Source organism: Acinonyx jubatus, chromosome B3 (assembly GCF_027475565.1).
Source record: "Acinonyx jubatus isolate Ajub_Pintada_27869175 chromosome B3, VMU_Ajub_asm_v1.0, whole genome shotgun sequence".
Classification (NCBI taxonomy): domain Eukaryota; kingdom Metazoa; phylum Chordata; class Mammalia; order Carnivora; family Felidae; genus Acinonyx; species Acinonyx jubatus.
In genome coordinates, this window is record NC_069386.1 from 3,003,617 (window position 1) to 3,016,147 (window position 12,531).

Consider the following 12,531-nt stretch of genomic DNA (forward strand, 5'->3'; position numbering starts at 1 on the left):
TCTGTGTTTAAAGGTCTCTTATGGGGGCGCCTGGGTGGCTCAGTCGGTTGAGCGGCCGACTTCAGCTCAGGTCATGATCTCACGGTCCGTGAGTTCAAGCCCCGTGTCGGGCTCTGTGCTGACCGCTCAGAGCCTGGAGCCTGTTTCAGATTCTGTGTCTCCCTCTCTCTCTGACCCTCCCCTGTTCATGCTCTGTCTCTCTCTGTCTCAAAAATAAATAAACGTTAAAAAAAAAAAAATTTAAAGGTCTCTTATGGTTTGCCTCCCCTCTGTATCTTATTTTTCCTTCCGTTACTCGGGGATCAAAAAGAATGAAATCATGCCATTTGCAACAACGTGTATTATGCTGAGCGAAATAAGTCGGTCAGAGAAAGACAAATACCACGTTTCAACTCCCATGTGGAATTTGAGAAACAAAAGAGATGAACGCAGGGGAAGGGAATGAACTCCAGATATCATCCCCGATTGTCATCCTGTGTTGAGGGGCGCGTTGTGATGAGCATCTCCAAATTACAACATGCACCCCATGGTAAGGTGTCTTAAGACTCAAGTGATTCGTATTTACTGAGAACCTACTGTGCGCCCCAGACTATATTATATCCTCAGGGCTGCAAAGATAAGATATCAGACATGGTCTCTATCATGAAAGGACCTGCAATTTAATTGAGGAAACGTAAATGAAAGAGGAAACAGTTGGAGAGCAATGTGTGTTAGGACCTAATCAGATACCAAACGGTAAGACCAGGCAAAAGAGGTCAAATGAAATCAGAGTCACACAGGAGACAGGAATCCCTGTGTAAGTGACAGAAGTTGGCCCTGCATCTATCCAGTGACAAAGGCAGTGACGGACACCTCTTCCTGGGAGAGCAGCGCTCCTGGAAGCCGTACTTCCAGGGAAACCACGTGTGGGTGGGGGGTTCCATGGGATCATGGCGCAGGAAACCACACCGACTAGAACAGAGCTCGCTGCTGGCCTGGAAGGGGGGTCGGGTCAGCAGATGAGCAAATACACAGGCAGAACACAAAAGGTCTGGATTCTGGGCAGAAAACTGTGTGCCACGGAAGTAGCAGCAGGAAAGTGACAGCCTTCTAAGAGAAGACCTGGTAAGACAAAGTGCCAGATGCAGTGCGCAGCGTGTGAGCGGGCGGAGGCAAGCCAGGGTTACAACCACTTAACGTCCATCCCGTTTACTCCGCGACTCCAGGACGGAAGAAACCGGGTCCTGCTCTGTACGTATGACAGGAAGCACTTGAACCGGAAGCACCCGACACTTACCCAGCAGGTGGAGTGTAGATGCTGCTGTAGCTTTTCCTAGAGCATTGGTGGCTGTGCAGACATAGGTTCCTTCATTTTCAAGGGAAACGTTCTGCAACAACAGGGATCCATTGAAAAGCAAGGAAATATTGTCACTCAGAGGTCCTCCTCTCTTCAACCAAGTTATATTAGGCTGAGGGACACCTTTGGAATAAAAACAAATATGACAAAAAGCAAATTCCTTTAAGAATAGGGCCACAGAACCACAGGACAGATACCGTTTAGCATTCTGACCGCACGGCAGCGAACGGGCTGAATTACATAAAGTACGAGAGATGGCTATTTATTTCTAGGTCTGGAGCTCCTCCACGGCAGGGAGGGGGTCCTGTTAAAGCAAAGGGCTTTGGGCTACTGTGTACCTGGCTGGTTTATGGATGCGACTCAATGGGAGCCAAAGAGGGCAGGATTGCTCTGTATCAGGAAAGGAAGGAAATGTGACGGTGAGTGGGGTGGTGGGAGAAGAGGGGTTGGTGGAGCTGGAGGTAGAGACAGAGACATTCCCAGAGGTGGGTTGACACAGAGGAGTCTCCGGAAAACAAAAATACTAATGTGAATCTTTAAGTTGTTTGCTGCACGCAGCCAACAAAATGCTCCTACTTTAGAAAAAAAATATGAAATCTTTAGGGAGGGGCGCCTGGGCGGCTCAGTCGGTTAAGCGCCCAACTTCAGCTCATGATCTCACGGTTCGTGGGATCGAGCCCCGTGTCGGGCTCTGTGCTGATGGCTCGGAGCCTGGAGCCTGCTTCGGATTCTGTGTCTCCCTCTCTCTTTGCCCCTCCCCTGCTCATATGTATGTGTGTGTGTGTGTGTGCGCGTGCGCGCTCTCTCTCTCTCTCTCTCTGTCAAAAATAAATAAACATTAAAAAAAATTAAAAAAAAAAGAAAAGGTAATCTGTACAACGGTTTCTTGAAATCTCTAAGGCACATTTATGGCCTAACACAATCATTTTGTTGTTTTTCTTTTTTTTTTTTTTTTTTTTTTTTTGCAAATGTTCTATGCATACTTGAAAAGAAAGTATGCTATTTCTTTTTAGGGTGTAAAGTTCAAATATTTACAAGAATGAAATTTTATTATCTTCTTTTAGTATGTGTCCTTATTAACCTGCTTCTCCTTGAGAGCTCAGGTCCAGAAAATGCGCTCCCGTCTACTATGTTTACCACATTTTTTATGTTTTCCCCATTTTTGTTGTTATGTATTCTATCTTATCCAGCACATGACAGTTCATGTTGCCTCCACTTTACTGTGGATTTTACTTTCTTTTTTTTTTAAATGGATGTCTTTTTATCCTTTTTTAGGGTCTTAAATCCTATCTTGTCTGATTTTACTATTATGACTCTTGGTTATTTTGTTTTCTTCTACCTAATATACTTTTGTCCAATTTTTACAACTTTCTGTATAATCCTATTCCAGCAATGTCTCGTGTAATTGTATATCATTAGGTTTTATTTGGAAACCCAATCTAAGAGCCTTTGCAGCATTAACCCTGTTAGCAATTTATTGTGATTACACATATGTTTAGGTTTACATTGTCATTGTTCTAGACCTTCTGATTTTATGGGCCTTTGACTTCTGCTTATCCTTTCTTTGTTCCCTTTGTCTTGTAGAGTGGAAACTAAATGCTGTGTTTAAAGTTCCAATAATGTTACAATTTACTTAAAAAAAAAAAACTAGTTGGCATTAATTTGACCAGATCTTTCAACATTACAATCACATTGATCCTTGAATCTCATAATCCCCCGTTCTGGGAATTAATGCTATCAACATACCTGCATAAAAAATGCTGTATTTATGCAGTTATATAAAAGCAAAAGATTGGAAACAAGTCACGTACCCAACAGGGACCCATTAACTAACTTGTAGTACATCAGTGTAATGAAATATTGATATATGCAAAATTACCGAAAGAACAAAAAACAGTCAACCAATAATATACCCAGCAAAAAATGTCCTTTGGAAATGAAAGAAAAATAAAGACTTTTCCAGACAAATGACAGTCGAGTGAGTTCATCATCATCAGACCTGCCTCATAAAAAATGCTGGAGAGTTCTGCAAGTTGAAATGAAAGGACACAAAACAAAATCACAAAAGCATATGAAAGTATAAACTCACCAGAAAAGCTAAATATATACATAAATATAGAATACTCTAATACTGTAATGGGTCTGTATAAATCACTCTTAACTCCAATATAAAAGTTAAAAGACAAAAAGAATGGTGTAAGAAAGTGGTCTAGTTTCATTCTTCTGCATGTTGCTGTCCAGTTCTCCCAGCACCATTTGTTAAAGAGATGTCTTTTTTCCATTGGACATTCTTTCCTGCTTTGTCAAAGATTAGCTGGCCAAAGTTTTGTGGGTCCAATTCTGGAGTCTCTGTTCTATTCCATTGGTCTCTGTGTCTGTTTTTGTGCCAATACCATGCTGTCTTGATGATGACAGCTTTGTAGTAGAGGCTAAAGTCTGGGATTGTGATGCCTCCTGCTTTGGTCTTCTTCTTCAATATTACTTTGGCTATTTGGGGCCTTTTGTGGTTCCATATGAATTTTAGGATTGCTTATTCTAGGTTCGAGAAGAATGCTGGTGCAATTTTGATTGGGGTTGCATTGAATATGTAGATAGCTTTGGGTAGTATTGACATTTTGAGAATATTTATTCTTCCAATCCATGAGCACAGAATGTTTTCCATTTCTTTGTATCTTCTTCAATTTCCTTCATAAGCTTTCTATAGTTTTCAGCATACAGATCTTTTACATCTTTGATTAGGCTTATTCCTAGGTATTTTATGCTTCTTGGTGCAATTGTGAATGGGATCAGTTTCTTAATTTGTCTTTCTGTTGCTTCATTATTAGTGTATAAGAACGCCACTCATTTCTGTACATTGATTTTGTATCCTGTGACTTTGCTGAATTCATGTACCAGTTCTAGCAGACTTTTGGTGGAGTCTATCGGGTTTTCCATGTATAATATCATGTCATCTGCAAAAAGTGAAAGCTTGACTTCATCTTTGCCAATTTTGATGCCTTTGATTTCCTTGTGTTGTCTGATTGCTGATGCTAGCACTTCCAACACTATGTTAAACAACAGCGGTGAGAGTGGACATCCCTGTCGTGTTCCTGATCTCAGGGGGAAAGCTCTCAGTTTTTCCCCATTGAGGATGATATTAGCTGTGGGCTTTTAATAAATGGCTTTTATGATGTTTAAGTATGTTCCTTCTATCCCGACTTTCTTGAGGGTTTTTATTAAGAAAGGATGCTGAATTTTGTCAAATGCTTTTTCTGTATTAATAGACAGGATCATATGGTTCTTATCTTTTCTTTTATTAATGTGATGTCTCACACTGATTGATTTGTGAATATTGAACCAGCCCTGCAGCCCAGGAATGAATCCCACTTGATCATGGTGAATAGTTATTTTTATATGCTGTTGAATGTATTAGGTGAACATAAGAATATAATAAAGATGTACTTATTTTGTGATACTCTGGGATATTTTAAATAAATAGATTATTAAAAGCAAAAGAAATAAAAGACAAAAAGAAGTAAGACTTCGAATATGAAAATTTGTTAAGAATACTCAATGTAGGGGCGCCTGGGTGGCTCAGTCGGTTAAGCTGCTGACTTTGGCTCAGGTCATGATCTCGCGGTCCGTGGGTTCGAGCCCCGCGTCGGGCTCTGTGCTGACAGCTCGGAGCCTGGAGCCTGTTTCAGATTCTGTGTCCCCCTCTCTCTGACCCTCCCCCGTTCATGCTCTGTCTCTCTCTGTCTCGAAAATAAATAAACGTTAAAAAAAAATTTTTTTTTAAATAATACTCAATGTAAAAACATGTAAAGTGTGACATCAGTAACATAAAGTAGGAAGACAGAGAGGTAAAAGTGTAGAGTTTTTGTATTAGATTGAAGTTATATTGTTATCACCTTAAAATAATCAATTATAACTATTAGATGTTTTATTTAACCCCTCACAGTAATCACACACCAAATATACCTTTAGTAGATACACAAAAGAAAAAGAAAAGAAAATGAAAGCAAAGCATGCCAGTATTAATAAACCAGCAAATCATAAAGGAAGTTGGACATAGAGGAAAAGAGAGACAAAAGAACCACAAATAAGACAGAAAAACAATTAACAAAATGGCAATTCTAAGTCCTTACCTATCAATAATTACTTTAAATGTAAATGGATTAAACTCTTCAACTAAAAGGCACAGTGGCTGAACAGATTTAAAGAGAAGCTCTAACCATATGCTGCCTGAAAGAGACTCTCTTTAGAATTACAGATACACATTGACTGAAAGTGAAGGAATGGAAAGAGATATTCCATGTAAATGGTAACCAAATGAGAGCAGGGTGTCTGTACTTATATTAGACAACATTAAGTCAAAACTGCTATAAGATACAAAGGTCAGTATATATTGATAACAGGGTCAATTCATCAGGAAGCTATAATAACTATAAATATTTATGCATCCAATATCAAAGCACCTAAATATACAAGGCAAACATTGACAGATCTGTAAAGAGAAATAGATAGCAATACAGTAATAGTAGAGGACTTCAATATCCCACTTTCAACAATGGATAGGATTTCCAGACAGAAAATTAACAAGGAAACAGTAGACTTAAAGTACACTATTAACCAAATGGACCTATCAGAAAGACACAGAATATTCCACCCAACAATAGCAGAATATACATTCTTCTCAAGTGTACATGAAACATTCTTCAAGACAGATCACATGTTAGGCCAGAATACAAGTCTTAACAAATTTAAGAAGACTGAAACCACACCAAGTATCTTTTCTAACCACACTGGAAAAAAACTAGGAATTGGTACCAGAAGGAAAATTGGAAAATTCAAACATGTGGAAATTAACCCAGATGCTCTTGAGCAACCATTGTCAAAGAAGAAATCAAAAGGGAAATTAGAAAATACCTAATATGAAAGAAAATAAACATAGGACCTAACAAAATCTGTGGGATGCAAGAAAAGCAGTAGTAGGAATGAAGTTTAAAGCAATAAATGCCTGCGTTACAAAAGAAGAAAGATCTGGGGCACCTGGGTGGCTCAGTCAGTTAAGCATCTGACTTAAGCTCAGGTCGTGATCTCGCTGTTTTTGAGTTCAAGCCCCATGTTGGACTCTGTGCTGACAGCTCAGAGCCTGGAGCCTCCTTTGGATTGTCTCCCTCTCTTTCTACCCCTCCCCTGTTTGCGCGTGCTCTCTCTCTCTCAATAATAGATAAACATTAAAAAATTTTTAAAAAGGGGTGCGTGGGTGGCTCAGTCGGTTGGGCGTCTGACTTTGGCTCAGGTCATGATCTTGCAGTCCGTGAGTTCGAGCCCCGCGTTGGGCTCTGTGCCGACAGCTCAGAGCCTGGAGTCTGTTTCAGATTCTGTGTCTCCCTCTCTCTCTGCCCCTCCCCTGTTCATGCTCTGTCTCTCTCTGTCTCAGAAATAAATAAATGTTAAAAAAAATTAAAAAAAATTTTTAAAAAGAAGAAATATCTCAAACAACCTAACTTTATCTTTCAAGGACCTAGAAAAAGAACAACAAACTAAACCCAACATTAGCAGAAGGAAGATAAAAAACACAGGCATTGGAGCACAAGTAGGCAAAATAAGGAATAGAAAACCAATAGAAAATATTAACAAAAATAAGAGTTGTTTTTGAAAAAAGAAAGTAAGCTGACAAACCCTTATCCATCCTTACTAAAAATAATAAAAGGGTTCAAATAAGTAAGATAAAAAATGAAAAAGACATGAAAACTGATGACATAGAAACCAAAAGGATCACAAATTATTCATAATTTGAATAATTATACACCAAACCTAGAGGAAATGATACATTCATAGAAACATGCAAACTACCAAGACTGAATCATGAAGAAACAGACAACTTCAACAGGTGTGAATAATGTGTAAGGAAACTGAATCAGTAATCTGAGGCCTCCCAACAAACAAAAGTCCAAGACCAGATGGCTTCACTGATGAATTATACCAAACCATTAAAGAAGATTTAATACAATCCTTCCAAATTCCTCTGAAACATTTAAGAGGAAGAAACACTTCTTTTTTAATGTTTATTTTTTATTTTTTAGTGGGGTAGAAAGAGAGGGGGACAAAGGATCTGAAGTAAGCTCTGCGCTGATAGCAGAGAACCCAATGCAGGGCTCAAACTCACAAACTGTGAGATCACGACCTGAGCCGAAGGTGGACACTCAACCAATTGAGTCACCCAGGTGCCCCTAGGAAGAAACACTTCTAAACTCATTTTATGAGGCCAACATTGCCCTGATACCAAAGGCAGACAAAAACACTACAAGAAAAGAAAACTACAGGCCAACATTCCTGATGAACACAGATGTAAAAATCTTCAAAAAAATACCAGCAAACTGAATTCAATAACACATTAAAAGGATCTTATAACATCACCAAGTGGGATTTATCCCTGGGATACATGCAAATTAATTAATGTGGTACAGATCGTATGAACAGAATGAAGGATAAAAAACACATAATCATCTTAATAAATGCAGAAAAAGTATTCAGCAAAATCTAACACTCTTTTCATGGTAAAAACCTCAACAAATTAGATATTGCAGGAACTTACCTCAACATAATAAAATCCATATATGATAAGCTCATAGCTTATCACCCTTATCATATTCAATGATGAAAAAGTGAAAGCTTTTCCTCTAAGATCAGAAAGAAAAACAAATATGCCCACTCTTGAAACCTATATTCAAAATGGTTCTGGGAGTCCTACTCAGAGTACTTAGGCAAGAAGAAGAAATTAAAGGCATTGGGTCGGAAGAAAGTAAAATTATTTCTGCTTTCAGATGACATAATCTTTTATGTAAAAAATCCTAAAGACTACACACACACACCACACACACACACACACACACACACACACACACACCCCAAATAAACAAAATCAGTAAGGTTGAAGGGTACAAAATTAACATACAAAAATCAGTTGTATTTCTGTACACTAACAATGAAATATCTAAAAAGGAAATGAAGAAAATAATCTCATTTATAATAGCATCAGAAAGAATACAAACTTAGAAATAAACTTAACATAGAAGGCGGAAGATGTACACAGAGATAAGTACAAAGCATCCATGCAAATAAGTAAAGAAGATACAAATAAATGGAAAGGCATCCCATTTTCATGGACAGGAAGACTTAATATTTAAAATGTCCATACTACACAAAGCAATCTACAAGTTCGATGCTATACTCATCAAAATTCCAATGGCATTTTTTTTTTTACAGAAATAGAGAAAATAATCCTAAAATTCATATGGAACCAATGAAGGCACCAAAGAGCCAAAGCAATATTAAGAGAAAAAGAACAAAGCTAAAGGTATCACACTTCCTGATTTCAAAATATATTACAAAGCTATAGCAATCAAAACAGAACGGTACTGGCATTAAAAACAGGGATATAGCGGGGCGCCTGGGTGGCTCAGTCGGTTAAGCATCCGACTTCAGCTCAGGTCACGATCTCACGGTCCGTGAGTTTGAGCCCTGTGTCGGGCTCTGGGCTGATGGCTCAGAGCCTGGAGCATGCTTCTGATTCTGTGTCTCCCTCTCTCTCTGCCCCTCCCCCGTTCGTGCTCTGTCTCTCTCTGTCTCAAAAATAAATAAACGTTAAAAAAAAATTAAAAAAAAAAAACAGGGACATAGGGGTGCCTGAGGTGGCTCAGACAGTTGAGCATCTGACTTTGGCTCAGGTCATGATCTCACAGTACATGGATTTGAGCCCCACATTGGGCTTTGCATGGCAGCAAAGAGCCTGCTTCAGATTCTGTCTCTCTCTTTTTCTGTCCCTCCCTCACTTACCCTCTCTCTCTTTCAAAAATAAATAAACATTAAAATTTTTTTAAAAACTAACAGGCACATAGACCAATGTAACAGAATAAAGAGCCCAGAATTAGACCCATGCAAATATAGCCAACTGATCACAAAAAAGGAGTATACAAGTTAAGTTTTGGAGGTGACGGATATGTGGATTACCTTGACTGGGATGATGGTTAATGGGTATATGCATGTATCCAACCTCATCAAATTGTGTATATTAGGCATACACAATTTTTTGTATCTCAATCATATTTCAATAACACTTTTTAAACAGTTGACAACAGTTGACAGGAGCCAACTTCTTTTTTTTTTTAATGTTTATTTATTTTTGAGACAGAGAGAGACAGAGCATGAACGGGGGAGGGGCAGAGAGAGAGGGAGACACAGAATCGGAAGCAGGCTCCAGGCTCTGAGCCATCAGCCCAGAGCCCGACGCGGGGCTGGAACTCACAGACCGCGAGATCGTGACCTGAGCTGAAGTCGGACGCTTAACCGACTGAGCCACCCAGGCGCCCCTCAATAACACTTTTTCAAAAAAGAAATGTCCTCAACTGAAAACTGCAAGGTGTAGAATGCTGTGTTGAATAGGCTTTTACATAAAAAAGAGGAAAAAATAAGTCTTCGTGCTTGCATAGAGAATCTTTGCAAAGAGACAGAAGAATCTAACAAAGTTGATACCCTGGCACAGGTGCAAAGGGGGCAGGAACAGAGGTGAGAGCCAAGACTTTTCATCATATGATGTCTGCTGAATGCCTCACCTACTTTCAAATTTTAAAAAGTTGAAAAAACTCAAACCATATCTCCTAGATCTCCAATTTTCCTCCTAGGATGAGAAAATGTGAATTTTTCCTTCCTCTTCATCCTTTCTTTCTTCTGATAGAATATAGGATTGCAATTCTGATCATTTTACATTTTTATTTTTCATCATATATCTTCTTTAAATTTTTTTTGAGATTTGCCATCTATTTTTAAAAAAATTTTAATGTTTATTTATATTTGAGAGAGAGGGACACAGAACATCAATATGGGGGAGGGGCAGAGAAGGACGGAGACAGAATCCGAAGCAAGCTCCAGGCTCTGAGCTGTCAGCACAGAGCCTGGCGTGGGGCTCAAACTCACGAACTACGAGATCATGACCAGAGCTGAAGTCGGACGCTTAACTGACTGAGCCACCCAGGCGCCCCACAGATTTGCAATCTATTTTTAAGTCACTAAAATAAATTCTTAAATTCTATATTTAAGTTGTTTCAATGTTTATTATGACTCCCTTAATATTGCAATGTCTCCATGATCATAATTAAGCTTCATGTCTTGCTTGACAGGGCAGGCTTTTGGGAGTATTTTTCCCACAAAGGTAGGAAGGTCAGTGGGTAGGACAGATTATGAATCCTGGAGTGTGTAGGAACGTCTTCTCTTCTCCTCACTAAGAAACAGCTCAGCTGGCCACAGAACTGGAGTGCCGTAATGCGATTTCCTCCACACCGCTCATGCCGACCCTTGTCACGTGGGGCTTTCATAGTTTGAAGAAGTCCGAGGCAGGCCTATTTTTTTATTCCCCTTTAGGTAATCTGTTGTCGTTATTTCTTTTTTTCTTTTTGGATTCCTGCAGGATTCTGTGATCTAAAATTTTCAAAAAATTTGCCAGGGATACGATCAAGAGATAGTATTACTTGCTCGTCAGTTCTGCCTGGAACACTCTGAGCATTTAATCTACAAACTATAGTCACTGCTTCCATTCAGTAAAACCTTTTTTTTCTCCCCTCCCTTCCTTCCTTCTCCTCCTTTTCTCTCTCTATCCCTCTCTCTCTGTCTCTCTCATCTATCCATCATCTATTTATCATCTACCTATCATCTGTCTATCATCTCTGAATCTATTAATAATCTATCTATCTATCTATCTATCTATCTATCTATCTATCACCTATGAATCTGTCAATTATCTATTTATCTAACATCTATGTGTCTATCAATCATATATCTATCGCTCTCCATCCAACCATCCATCCATCCACCCATCTACCTATCTACCTATCCATCTATCTATCCGTCCAGCTGTCTGTCTATCTTTAAGTCTTAAATTCTGTGTCTACTCCTTTTCCTTCTCTTGCTCAGGAACACCAATCATGTGATTACTAGTCTTTCTTCTCCATGCCCATTGCCCTAGGTATCATTGTTTTTAGCTCTCTGTTCTTTTTCTCTGCATTTTGCAAGAAATTCTGAGCTTGCCTCAGAATTTTCCTCATTTTATTTGGAGCATTTATTTTCTGCTTCTAATGTTGGCTTTATTTGTGATTGGCTTTTAACATTCTTTCCAGCATGATTTTTATTTCTGCCTCTCTTTTAGTGGCTTTACCCCCAGCTTTACTGAGATATGATTGACACAGAACATTGTGTATGTTTAAGGTGTGCAACACATTGGTTTGATGCACCTGTAGATTGCGAAATGACTACCACCATCCCGTTCATTACCCAACACCTGCATCGTGTCACAGAGTTACCATTTCTTTTTTGAGGTAAGCACATCTAAGATCTACTCTCTCAGCAACTTTCAGTTAAATAAACTAACAAATTAACAGTCTTATTTTTTAAAATTTCTCTTTGATTTCATCTTGCTTTTCCAGAATTTTGGGGGAGGGGGGCAAGGGGAGACATAACACTTATACTAACATTTACTTCTTTTTAAAAATTTTTAATGTTTATTTATCTTTGAGACAGAGAGAGACAGAGTGTGAGCAGGGGACAGGCAGAGAGAGCCAGAGACACAGAATCCAAAGTAGGCTCTAGGCTCCAAGCTGTCATCACAGAGCCCAACGCGGGGATCGAACTCACAAACTATGAGATCTTGACCTGAGCTGAAGTTGGACGCTTAACTGACTGAGCCACCCAGGTGTCCCTAACATTTACTTTTTTGATACAACCGACGCTCTTCATGTGCTTCCTGATGCTTGTCCAACATCGTATTTGCGCTCAGCGTCAGCTCAGAGGCTGACGCAGAGCTCTACTGGGCAGAAATTCCTCGTGGCCTCGTCCAGGCCCAAATGGACATTCAGCCTCAGTGCTGTCGATGACTGATGTCTTTTACACACTTTATTCTTATTTCAAATGGTAACATTAGGCAGGGCAACTTTTCTGCCTCAAGACCACAGGAGTAAATTTGTGTTTTCCTGAAGGTCTTAGACCATACTTCTCAAAACTGGACAAGAGTAATGGCAAGAGACTATGCTAAACTATCCCCTCGGCTCTGAGATATGTGTGGGATCAATTCATTCATTCATCAACTCACCCTTCCTTTTATATATTTATTCAACTCATTTTTCTTTTTTTATTAAAATTTTTTTAATCTTTATTTTTGA

The 12,531-nt window shown here is 39.1% G+C and overlaps 1 protein-coding gene across 6 annotated transcripts in view; it reads right to left on the minus strand.

The window, feature by feature from the left end:
• ADAMTSL3 (ADAMTS like 3) overlaps window positions 1–12,531 on the minus strand; it is a 350,744-nt gene that overhangs the window by 25,230 nt on the left and 312,983 nt on the right. For all 6 annotated transcript variants that reach the window (XM_053223471.1, XM_053223476.1, XM_027068223.2 and 3 more), the window contains one exon: window positions 1,277–1,459. In XM_053223471.1, the coding sequence (XP_053079446.1) occupies window positions 1,277–1,459 (183 nt within the window). The remainder of the gene's footprint in view (window positions 1–1,276; window positions 1,460–12,531) is intronic.